Source organism: Strix aluco, chromosome 4, assembly GCF_031877795.1.
Source record: "Strix aluco isolate bStrAlu1 chromosome 4, bStrAlu1.hap1, whole genome shotgun sequence".
Taxonomy (NCBI): Eukaryota; Metazoa; Chordata; class Aves; order Strigiformes; family Strigidae; genus Strix; species Strix aluco.
In genome coordinates, this window is record NC_133934.1 from 124,560,659 (window position 1) to 124,573,682 (window position 13,024).

The 13,024-nt window shown below is 39.4% G+C and overlaps 1 protein-coding gene across 2 annotated transcripts in view; it reads left to right on the forward strand.

Moving 5' to 3' along the window:
- The window catches only part of BRF1 (BRF1 general transcription factor IIIB subunit), a 179,327-nt gene that overhangs the window by 10,840 nt on the left and 155,463 nt on the right, over nt 1–13,024 (forward strand). For both annotated transcript variants that reach the window (XM_074820977.1, XM_074820978.1), the window contains exon 2: nt 3,157–3,237. In XM_074820977.1, the coding sequence (XP_074677078.1) occupies nt 3,157–3,237 (81 nt within the window). The remainder of the gene's footprint in view (nt 1–3,156; nt 3,238–13,024) is intronic.

The window sequence follows — 13,024 nt, forward strand, 5'->3', positions numbered from 1 at the left end:
AACTTTGACCAAGTATCATCAGGTTTCCAGGTGTATGATCTCCTGCATCTTCAATTCTCTTCTTTTGGTGTCTTGGGGCACTGTAGCACACTGGGAGAACCACAAAAAAAATGGGAGTAGCTGTACTTTTGAGCTGCCTAAGACAACTCTACACCTTCTGTTGTCCAAAATTTCATGTAAATGTCCAAAGCTAACTTGGAGAGGAGGCTTCAGTTATGCAAAGCTGAGAATCTGAGTCAGTTTCTAAAAATAATGAGTAGATGACAATGTACCTTCGTAGGTGCCACCTTGTGAAGGAGGATATTTGAATTGACTTTGGGAAATGTTAGTGTTAATGTTGAAGATTTGGCAGGCAGTACTTGAAGACACCAAATAGTTCTCGGATATATTTTTGTATATCTTGAAAGCTGAATGTGAAAAACCAAAAGCCTGTTTAATTCACTTTTGAAGTTGCAGAGGGAAAAATGGAAAAGGTCAAGAAATGTAAAAATTTCAGTTAAGCTGGGATGTTAATTTGGTTGTGCCTAGCAATTGCTGTTCCTTTCCTTTGTACTTTTGAAATGACTAGCTTTGTAGGGATTTTTGTCTTTAACTGAATTTGATGATTTCACAGTTTTCTTTTTTAAGAGTTAATCTTTTTATTACCCAGCTGAACAGTTATGTTAATGAGTTTGTTTTGCATTCTGCTTGTAAAGCTTAAAGCTGATGGTGAGACTTCATAGTCAGTGGCAACATTAGTTTGCAGTTCTAAGAGTGTAAGTGCTCAACAGACTAGTTTTCTGTCAGTTTTCAAAGCCAAATGCTAATTGGAGATGCACAGTCTTTCCAGTTAAGTCGCTGAGAAATGGGCACATCAATTCTGATAGCAGAATTTGTCTTTCAGATAGCTCTGCTGGTATCTGCTGCAGACTCTATAGCTTGGAAAGAAATTACTTTTATGTACAGTGTTATATCTTGATGCCTAATGAAAAAGAATCTTAAAGAACAAAAGTACTGAAATCTCAGCTTAATTTTATTTTGTTTGTATTCTTGCTGGATTTTAGCTTCTGAGTAAGTTAAATTATTTTGTTAATAGTATTGTTTATCACCACTGTAAGATTGTTTTTGTGCAAGCTTTTTATCAGTAGCAGAGAAACCTGTGAAAGAGTAGTGTAGCTGGTTTGATGATGATAGTCCAATAGAGTTCAGTATTTTGGTGTATTCAAAGATAGAGGGGACAGAAAAGCAGAGCCTTTGTGCACAGGAGGGGGCAATGGTGCCTTTGACGCAAGTGCTGGATGACTCTGCTGCCTCCAGCCTGTTTGTTCCTGCTCTTGCCTGGCAATTTATGGCTTCCTCTGCTGCACTGATGCTTGAGTGTGTGCGCTCCTGCTGTAAATCAGACAGGTGAGGTAGCCTGAGGTAAAGTAAACCTTAAAACAACGGAAGAGGAGGCTAGGAGGCAGAATTTCTGAAGCTAGATTTGCTACTGAAGAAAAGGAACATAAAATATTGCCACTGTTGACTTTTTTTTCCCCCCCCCAGACAAACCATTCTTATTAAATGTACATCAAAAATGTTATGTGTGCTAGGGTAGTTCGGTAACTTCTCTCTATTTTGGAGCACTTAGGGAAATATGAGACTGTACCTATAAGAAGGGCAAGGACTCATTGCTGTCTATAATAGGCTGGAGGAAATACAGAGTAGGGAAGGTTACCTCTGTATCCAGCGAGGAGGTCACGATTGAGTATTTTTCATTCTAATTAGGATGTTGGGCTGAAGTACTTACGCTGTGGAGCATTTATGTGAGAGCTTCTGATTATTGTTTGTTGAAAAGAGCTGTTAATGAAGTGAAAGTGAAGTCGATTTCTGTTGTGGATAGCATTGGAAACCTAATTTAAAGGTTGTATGGAAAATTAAGCTTCGAAGACTTATAGACAGTAATTCTGCAGGAATATTAGCTTTTCTGTTTGGGGTTTTTTTCCCTCAACATAGATATACATTAAATGGAGCTGAGAGGAGACTAGCTAAGTCTAATAAGAGTGAACAATTTAGGTCACAGTTTCTCATCACTTGTACCTGCTATGGAAGTATCTCATTCAGGTGTGTAGGAGAAATGTCCTGAACTGCTTTCAAGTGACACTTCACTCCTTGATATGTTTCTATCCTAAAGCCATTCTAGTTTGTTCTAGAGAACTGGTGTAAGATGAGAAAACAGCCACAAGAACTTGAGGAAAAACATCACAGGCAACAAGATTACTTTTTTCCCTATTCTGAAGAGCAGACTACTTGAATTAAGTAGAACTCCAATTACTAACAAATTGTTTTCCATCCCGTGCGATTTAGCTTTTTGGTATCGCTTGCTGTTAAGCTGATAGATTCTAATAGCCTTCTTGAGGTAGCCTGATTGTTTTCTAAAAAAACTTCCTGCTTTAGTGGCAGGCTATTTCTGTCCTTGGTAGTTTAATTCCCTGTTCTGCGAGACTGGTTTGCATGAGTAGTTCCATTGACTTCCAGAGGACTCTGCATTCAGGCTCCTCAGCATTGGCTCGGATGCATAAACCAGCCTCTAGTCTATGCTAATTTACAACTCAGATTTATTTTGGTCTCCAGCTTTTCAGGGTGTAAAAGTAGCAGTTCCAGACTTACAGTATTTGTAGCCTAAGTGGCACTGTGTGTGCCTAATGTTAAACTGACGTTATGTTAAAGTAAGTGTTATGTCTGTAGTAGCCAACACAGTCATTATTGAATGCTAAACATGTTTTATGTTCTGTAGTGCCAGTAATTAGCTATTAAAATTCTGTATTGAATGTTCTTCAGGCAAAAAATATTAACTAAGCAATTGTTTCATTTACTTTGAGAAATATTTTACAGTATTGATTTTCATGTTCTGCCTAAAATAGAGGTTGCAACATTTTTGTACTTTCTTTGGAGCTGAGATTGCAAGGGTTTATGGAGCCATGTAATTCTTATGGTATCCCAAGGAAGAAATAAATTACACAGGATTTGTACTCGATGTCTTAAGCCCTTCAAGCACTTCTGTTGCCCTTCTTAACGTAATTTGGCATGTTGTAAATTATGCAGATACTGAATATAGTGGCACAATAAGTTTTCTTTTAATATTTTAATTCAATTATTATATTTGACTGTTTTGTGGTTTGTTCCCCCCCCCAATAGGTGCAGGCAAAACACCGACTTTAGGAGGAGGATTCCACGCCAATCTGGGAAAGGAGTCACGAGCACAAACTCTACAGAATGGTACTTGCAAGCTTTAGTCTTGTTGATATGACTTTTTTTTATTAATATGGTTGATTACAAATAATTTTTAATTTTGAATGTGACCTCAAAACCTTGGCAGGCCTCTCGTTATTCAGTAGACAAATCTGCCTATTGCTGATCTTGGTGTGCTCTTGTTAGGTTGTTATACCTGATTTATGAGGTCAGGTATCTGGCTGACAAAGGGTAATGGCACCTGACAATACTATTGTAGTTTAAAAGGGCTTTTTCAAGGTTGACATGCCCATTGCACATTTTTATTATCTGTTAACCTATTGTGGCTTTTTATTTTATCAGTTTTTCAGGGTTCTTGAAATGCTTTATGCATGTTTATTTTTAAGTATAATTGTTCAAATGCTGTGGTTTTTGTGCAGTATAATGTGAGATAATACATATATTTATGCACACTTTATAGTAATCATGTGCTTAATATGACTGTTGAACAGAGAGGGGAAAAATGGAACAAAGATTTTAGTGTCCAGAGGATATTTGGATAAATATTCTTATTACATGCTATACATTTTCATTGACTTCTGTATAATCCACACACTTTAAGGAGAGTGGATAAAAATACCTTTTATTCCAAAACCAGAATGGTCTTCCAGTTTCAATTGCTGTTACTCATATCGATGGACAGGAGTTGTCATTTTTGGCTAATTAATACTTTCGTCTCATGACTCTTGGAGATGACAGCTGATGGACTGTCATATTAAAGACTCAGAAGCTGACAGGGGACCAAAATAACCAAGGGATGTGGATGGGTTTTACTGATACGGTGCTCATATTGGGGGGGGATATTTTAGATAAATGTATTTTCCTAATTTAAGTCTTACACTTGCAACTCAAACACAGAAAATGTTACCTGATATTATGCCTGCATAGGTATACAAAGGATAAGATTGATCTGATATTATGTCTCAATCAGAATAGAAAGATTAAGATTGATCTGTGGTGTTGAAATATAGGCAGGTTGCTTTACTTAGCATTATTCAGCTGATTTATGTACAGATTGTTTTATATACAGAATGTTTTATTCAGCTGCTTGTACTGAACAGTATTAAGCTCTCCGTGTTTGTCCTCACTTTGTGTGAGCTAGTTTCAGTGTCAGGTCCAAAGTTACTATCTTACGAGTTTTAAAAATGCTTCTGTAACATGTAACCTCTATAAGCAGTGGAATAAAACCACTAGAATATCTTTTACGGTTAGTGAAGTTTGTCTTTAAATGAAGGCACTTTAATCAAAAATGTAACTTTGTACAGACCTTGTAAAAAAAAAAAAAAAAAAATCGGCTTGTGGTGCATAAGCACTGCCCAGTTCCTTCTCTTTAATTGTAGAAAAGTAAAATGCTGAGAGGAGAAAATGCTGTCCTATTGTTTCTTGGAGTGTTTGAATTCTTCAAAAGCCCTTTTGGTTATGCTGAAAGGTAATCGCAATTAAAGACAGTGTAGGCGTTTTTCTGGAATCTAAACTTGGCTTCTTTCTTGCATGAGTGTTTGCTGGGGAATATGTCTGAGCATCTTTTTCCCCACAGCTTTTGTGCGTGGGCCCCCCCCCCTAATCATACACAATGATTCTGACTTGGCTAAAGTCTGTCAGCATCATATACAAGAAGTTATAGTTGCTTTAAATGAAATTATGTCCCAAACAGTTTTGAAACGGGAAAATAATGTCTTTTTACCTATACCTGTCTGAGGCTCTTTACGGGTTTTCTTCTCTTTTTTGTGGCTATCCTTTATATAAGAAAAAAGTATTTGGTCTTTGATTTCTGTGGCCAACCTGCATTTGTCATGCTGCCAATCTGTCTCTGGGAAAGTTCATTTCAATGAGCTAAGTGATGTTCTTGCTCAGTCTCAGGCATGACAACAGCATCTGATATTTCAGGTAGAGCAATTGGTGTTTGAAAGGCTTTTCTTTCTGCTGCTGTATAATGAGCTAGTTGTCTGCTGCATTTAATCACACTTTTAGCTTTACATAGTTTTTAATTGCAAATTGAGCTGTGGCAGTGAACTTACAAAATCTCACCCTGTCACTGTGTGCCCATGATCATGGCTTTTTTTGTGAAATTATGTTAATAACCATTGTGCTTAGACTTGAAAGTGTAGCAAGGTAAATGAACTTACTGCATATATTTTAAAGAAAAAATATGGGGTTGTTCATTGAGTGGAACTGAAGGGCACTGATAGTTGACTGTATTAAAAATGAACAGTTCTTGGAGTGCTGTGCTGTCTGATCAGAAAAATGCTGAGCTACTTATTTATTTATTTGCTAGTACTACTACGTTTGCATTTCCAAAGTTAACTCTGGTTGCAAATGAACTGCTGAAATGAGCTCCTGTGGGGATGCTGGTGTAGCACAGCTTGTGAGCATGCTTCAGGAGACCTACGCCTGCATCGTCCTGATGGCTCTTAGGTCAAGGCTCTGTGCTATCTTCAGTAGTGTAAGCACATGATTTTCTCCTATGTGGTGCTCTATACCGGCTATTGCTGAAGGAAAGAACCAGACTCTGGAAAGCAGGGATGGGCGGCAGAGCCCAGATTGCTCTGGAGGTGGTCCCCAGCGTATTTGAGAGCAGCTGAAAGCATGTGTGTGTGTGGTCTTGGGAGCACTGGCAGGTCTCGCACTGTGCCTGGTCTGCTTGCCAGCAACCTGCAGGCTTGATGTGATGCGGGGAAAAGTCCAGCAATGGAGCAGGGACTTGCTGTTTGTGTTGTGGTTTTTTTTTTTGTTAAAAAAAACCCTCCCCCTGCTTTCCCTCCCCTCCACCATGTAGTTTGGGCCAAATTCTCCCTTGTTGTAATGTCTGTCTTTTCAGGGGAGGTGAAAGGGAGGTGATCTGGGCTCACTGTCTCTTCTTTAATCCCTAGCAAAGCAGCTGGGGTTGGCTGAACATATGATGCTGCTATTTTTTGAGGCTGTTAATGAAAGGATGTTTAGAATTAGATGAAAACCAGTTTTTCTTTACCTAAAGTAATAATTTTACTTTTTTTTTCCTTTTCCTCCATTCTAACGTGAAGAAATGCAGAAGTAAAATCTCCCAGCAACTGCTCAACAGTTCTGGACTCTTCTACAAAATCATTGTTTTGTGCATTGGTGTTTTTATATATATATGTGTATATATGTACACACACACACATATATTTATATATGGTCTAAACAAAGCCATGGGCAAACTCTGAAGGTTTTATAGTTTCCAGGTTTGTATAAGAACGTCTAATACACAGAACTAGTCTCCCTTATCACACATGCCTTTGCTGTATGTTTCCTCGCTATTTATAATGCGATGGTACGTGGCAGTTCATAGTCTCTGCCTTTCTTTGCTGAAACAGCTGATGTTTGTGGGTGTTCGTTTGGGAATTGGCTGCTTATAAAAACTGGAGTCTTGTTTACACTAGCTAAAATATTTATGCTGGAAAGACCTAATACTGTTGTGTTTGTTCATAATCAGTTTGGTTTTCAGTGTGCAGTACTGTGCTAATTGAGTGTGCTAAGTTCCACAAGTTCAACAAGCTCAGGTCCACAAAATGCTTCGTATCTGTTCAGATAGTGCTTATTTTTGTAGTAAAAATCTGAACATATGTGAGATGATGTGAAGAGTTGTTTCAACTTTGTTTTAAAGTTTTTGACAAAATAGCCAAACAGTACTGTTTTTGTGAGAAAGAAGAATTATGAATAAAATATGAGCTCAGAGAGGGGACCCTTTGACAAGACTTCTTCCTCTGTTGTCCGACCCTCTTCTAATTGCCACAGTATTGCCCAACTTGTATGGCTACTTACAGGGCTGAAATGCAGAGTTCTGTCTCTTTAAATCTATTTTACAGCTCTGCGCTGCATTACATAAACTCTCTAAATAGCTGGTTTATTCTTGTTTCCTTGCAGGCAATCTGCTCTCACTATATCCATGTCAGAGTCGTAGTTACAAGGGAGTTGTTCTTGACTTGGAGCTCTGATGCTTTCAATAGTCTTCAGTGGCCAAAAAGAAAAGGGAGAGGGAAAGGAAGGTCAATGGCATGATTATAACTTGAAAGCTTCAGTTGCAGATATTCAAATTTGGTTTAAACTAAGTTTGAAGATTGCAGCTGCATCTAGCTTAATCCAATTCCTGAACTGTTGTGCTGTGTTTTTAATCATTTCTTTAAATGAATGCGTGTTTTCCCTCAGTCCTCTTAAATACCAAAACATAGCTAACAGTATTTTAATGCTAAATGGGAAAGCATTTCTGAAGATGTTCTCTAATGCATTTTTGATTGTTTACATTTAAACTATTTGCTTAATTCTTTAGCCTTCGTTGTCATCACTAATTTCATAGCTGGTTTATTACAAGTGATTATGGAGGGCTCTACTTGCTGCCAGAACTCTACAGTGTGAATTAGACCAGGACAATTTATTATATGTGTGAAGAACAGAAGTATCCAGAGAAACAGAGAACACTATCTAACAAAACTAAAACAACAAGGGAGGAGAGGATAGCAGAATCTTAGAATAATTTAGATTAGTCCACAGAGTGGTGGTTTTGAAGTTGCATTAAGCTGCTTAGGGTCTAGTGCAGGTGAGCTTTGGGTATTCCCAAGGAAGGATATGATACAGTCTCCCTGGACAACCTGTTTTCTAATGCTTGACCACCCTCTCTGTGAAGAATTTTTTCCTTGTATCTAGTCGAAACTTATTTTGATGAAATGTGACTCTTGCCTCTTGTCCTTTTGCTGTCCATCTCTGACGATTCTGGCTCCAGTCTTCTTTATAACCTCCAGCTGAGTAGCTGAAGACACCAACGAGACCTCCCCCTTAGCTTTCTTGTATTAAGACTGAGCAAATTCAGCTCTCAGCCTCACACCATGTGCTCTGGTCTCCTAATCATTTTAGCAGCTCTCTGCTGGACTTGTTCCAATATGTCAGTGCCTTGTCTTTGCAGAGGAGTCCTGAACTGGACAAAGTACTCTAAACATAGTCTCACAAGTGCTGAACAGGGGATAATAATCACTTCCCTTGACCTGCTGGCTACAGTCTTAGTAATGCAGTTCCAGGATGCAGTTAGCCTTCATCACTGCAATTGGGTGCTGCTGAGCCATGTTCATCTTTTTGTCCATGAGGAATCTAGATGCTTTTCTGCAGAGCTACTCCCTAGACAAACAGTCCCCAGCCTGTATTGTTCCCTGAAGTTCTTCTGTCCCAGGTGCAAAAAAAAAAAAGCATTTGCCTTGTTGAACCTCTGTCAGGCCATTTCTGCAGCATCTTAAGATTTTTCTGAATAGTGGCTCTGCCCATCAGCATATTGACCACTGTCCCAATGTCGTGTTGTCTTCAGGCTGGCAAAGGGAACCTCCCGTCCCATTGTCCATGTTGTTAATAAAGGCATTAAACAATATTGACCTTGGTATCAATTCTACTCGTAAGTCTGATGGTTAAAGTGCTGACCACTACCCTTTGAACCTCGCCAGTTTTTCAGCTGACTTGCAGTTTACCTGTCTAGTCTGTATCCCCTCAATTTGGCTACTAGGGTATCAAGGGAGAAAGATGAAATGGGGTGAGGGAAGAGCAGTGGTTACTCTTTACCTTGACTGCAGTGTGGCTTTTATTGCAGTCAGGCATGATCTGCCCTCATTAAATTTGTGCTGGCAGTTCCCAGTAACCTTCTTACCTTTTGTGTGTCTGGAAGTGGTTTCCAGGTAGATCTGTTCCATAGCCTTCCAACAGGCTGAGGGGAGGCTGACTGGCCTCTAGTGGCCTACTTCCCACTCTGGAAAAAAAGCCTGATGCTTGCTGCCTTCTAGTCCCCTGATTCCTACAACTTCTTAAAGACTGCAAAGGTGCCTCTTTTGCCCAGCTCCCTTGGCATTCTCAGATATATCCCATCCAGTCCAATTGACTTGTGCATGTAGACTTCACTTAAATGAGCCCTTGCTCAGTCTTTCTCTACCATAGGTAATGCTTCATTTCCTCCAAACTCACATAGAGAGACCTGTGAGACCTGAAAACACATTGCAACAGAAGACCAAAAAGACTCATGAGCTGCTATAAAGCCAAGCTGCCACACGTCCTGCCTGCTCAACTTCCTGCACATCAACATGGAGTGTCCTTGTGCTTTGGGGAGACTGTACTTGAAGACTGACCAGTCCTCCAGGCCCCTGTGGCCTTCATGGCAGTACCTCAAAGGGTCCTGCTTACCACTTTTCTGAACAAACTGAAGCCTGCCCTGTGAAATCCAGGGTTGTCATTATGCTAACCATCTTTCTCACACCCCTCAAGATCTTAAACTTTATCCTCTCAGGGTTGCTGTAACCAAGCCTGCCATCAAACTTTACATTCTCCACTACTTCTTCCTTTCTAAAGAATGGTAGATGTATCATAGTGCTTCTCCTACTTGACCTGTTCCTGATATGTTCTAGAAGGTCCAGGGTATTGCTTGTGCCCCACTATGATTCCCTTCTAGCAGATGCTGGGATGGTTACAGTTCACCATGGGAACAAGGACATCTTCCTGCTGTCTAAAGAAGGCTTCATCTTCAAGATCAGGTGGTTTATAGCAGGTGCTCATGATGGTGTTTACTTCGGCCTTTCCTCTCATCCAGACCCAAGGCCTGTCACTTGTTTTTTCAGCGGAGCTTCACACATTCGAAGTGTTCATTTGTGTAAAATTAGTTCCCCTATCACCTTTCCTGTCTGTCTGTCTTGTGGAGTCTCTAACCATCCCTCTCATGACTCCAGTCATGTGAGCTGTTTGACCATGTATCTGTCACCCCCCCCCACTGAATTTGTAGTTTTGCAGCTGTGGATAGGCTTTGAATTCTTCTAGATTGTTTCTTTTGCTGGGTGCAATGTTTGACTTCCTCCTTTATCAACTCCTGTCTCTGGCTTTGATTTCAATAACAAAACTTCTAGTCTAGTCTCTGCCATCTTTTTTGTCCTTCTTGCTTTCATTTCTGTTTCAATAGAAGCTAATCCTAATCCTCTCATCTCCACCTTCAGTTAGTACCCCACTGGGTTTTCTCTTGTTGTCTTTTAAACTAACCATTGCTTAAAGTTCTTTTTTTCTGGTTTTGTCTTGTATCCTCCTACATTTCTTTACTCACTAAGGCTCTGAAAAACTTCCTCTTCTAGCCAGACCATTGTTTCAGTTCTACCTTCTATGATTAGTCTACTGCCTTGTTCCTTATGAGTCCTTTGTTATCATTAATAGCTTATGTCTCATTCATTTCCTTCATATTTCCATTTGATGTGTTAACTTTCTCCATCTCTCCTTGAAGGAGGATAAGGGGGATCTTCCCCTTTTCGTTTGAGATGATATTACATGTTCTTTGTGTGTGGGTGTGTTTTGTTGGGGTGGGTTTTTTTCGGTTGTTGCTTGAAGTGCAACCTTTTCCTTTGGTAAACTTCATTCTGAACATCTCTTTCATCTAGTCCCATGTCATGGCTTGAGCTAGGGTGGCAAAGTTTAGATGTCTGTGAGTTTGTCATCCTGAACTTCTTTCAGGGTCTTTGCATAGAGGCAGGCAGATTTAGGGTGTGATTAAATTAATCTGAAAGGAAGTCAAATGACTCATTCTCTTAAGTGTCTGTTTCTCTTCACTCACTGAAAGGAAGTCTAGATTGACTAAACTCAGATGCTCATCCCTGAAGATAAGGGTGATGAATCCTAGGCTTTTGTGTCTGAGTTTGTGTATCTTCTTGTTGACGCAGACTTAACATGGCCAAAACTACTGAATTGCATCCTACTGTTCTGCCCTTTTGCATGTTAACAAGTTCAAGCTTTCTCCCTTAGAGGCCACTCACAGCTTTCCTTCCTCCTGTCTTGTAGATCCATCCTCTCCAGCATCTGCTAAAACATGGATGCATCCTAGCTATAACACTCACATATTTATTTCTTGCACAAGTGTCTCTTGACTTTCATTGCTCTTCCTCTGTGATCAGAACATGCTCCAGAGCCAGGAAGGCAAAGAAGTTGTGATCTGGGATGTTAAATCTTTGGTACCTTATTATCTTCATCAAAGAATTTTAAAAGGAGTGTTATTTTCCCAATCAGTTTGCCCTTTTGCATTTGTGATCACTGTTACATACCACATAATGGTTCAACAGGGAACTTTTTGGGTGTTACTAGGCTGTTGTGTTTGTGTTCCAGCCTGCTGGACCTCTGTGCTTCTGAGGCTTGCTTGAGTGTCAGTAGGTACGGGCTTTCCTGGTCCTCTGCTTTGATGCAGGCTCTGGTAAGTCACAGAATCATACGCCACAGCTCAGATACTTGAGTCCCTGATGGCTGACCTTCAGTGTATCTCAAGAGCTTACAGACCTTTCTTAGAACTTCAACTTTCAGGGTTTGCAAGCAACTTGACTAATCAGCAGCACTAATCAGACTTGAAGAGACAGACAAACCACTCACTTATTTAAGAAAAACAAAAAACCACCTCAGATTGGATGATCTGGGACAACCTTTTGATTATGCATTGATTAATTAAGTTACTACTTGAGTTCAGATTTGAAAATTTTTATTGTTTTAAGCCTTGGCTATCTTTGCGTTTTGGTAGGGAATGGTGAATAAAGTACCTGTCTTAAAGATGCTTTTGATGCTCTGCTTGTCCTTACAGTGACAGTATCAGAGAGGAAGAATCCATGTGTCCTTTAATGAGATTTGTTACATTTCTAATGAAGAGGATCTGGGATCCTTTAAGTAAAGAGTAGAGTATCTGCTGGAGGTAATATAATGGTAGGATTTTGCCAAGAGACTGACAGACAGCTTAAATCTTTGAGCACAGCATCCCACCCGGTTGAAATATGTGAATCAAGATTTGCTGGTCTGTTTTATTATGTTCCTGTGTTTGCTTAGCCGGAAAAGGGAAAAACTAAGGAATTTTAAAAGTGCCTTTTCTAGAGGTGTTGGTTCAGTCTTTATGTGGACTCAGGTCGATCTCTGTTGTTAGTTACTTTTTCTTTTAATTTTGAAGATTGTCCTTGAAATTGAAAAAATAGAAAAAAATGCAGTCTTAATCAAATGAGTTGACATGACTCTGTGTTAACTAATAACAAAAAACATTTGTGTGTTCAGCTGCTTTGAATTGGCCTGTTTGTGACTCAAGTTAAAGATGTTTTTCATGATTCCTTTGCTCTGTCTCCTCTCCTGTCTCTGCTCTGTCTCTTAGTTTATTAGCTGGCTGTGGGCAAGAAAACTGTTGTGCCAGGGAAGCACAAATCTCTGCTTCATTTTGAGAACAAAAGAAGTGCCTTCTAAAATTCTGCGTACTTGTCAAATTTCTTGCTTGGATATTAAAGTTTTGGTCCTGCGTATCTTAAAATTTCTCCCTGTTAACTGACAGTTTCTATGTGACATAGAGTAGGACAATATATATTATGTTTGTAGAATTCACTGATGGAGATTTATCTCCCTACAGCCTTGTGTAAGTAATTGGAACCTGTCATTTCTCTTGAGAGCAATCCTTTACTTAAAGACAGTTCACCTAGTGGGCTAATGTTTTTAAAACATTCGCTTTTTATAGTACCATTCACAAGGAGATGAACTTGAATATTAATAGGTCTGCCTGCCTTCTTATACAGTGGTGCAGAAAACAGGCAACTGCCTCTCTGCTCCTTCCTCCCCCTCTAGTAATGTCTATAAAATTCTGGGCTAGTAATCTGCCTCTTCTAACAAGCTTCTGAAATAAAACACTTTAGTTTTGGGATGTTGTTAGACAAGCTTAAAATATACTTCAGGTAACATAACTTTGGTTTAAGTTCCATGTAGCTGCTGTTCTTGTTTTGATAACGGAATATACGTATGCCACTGA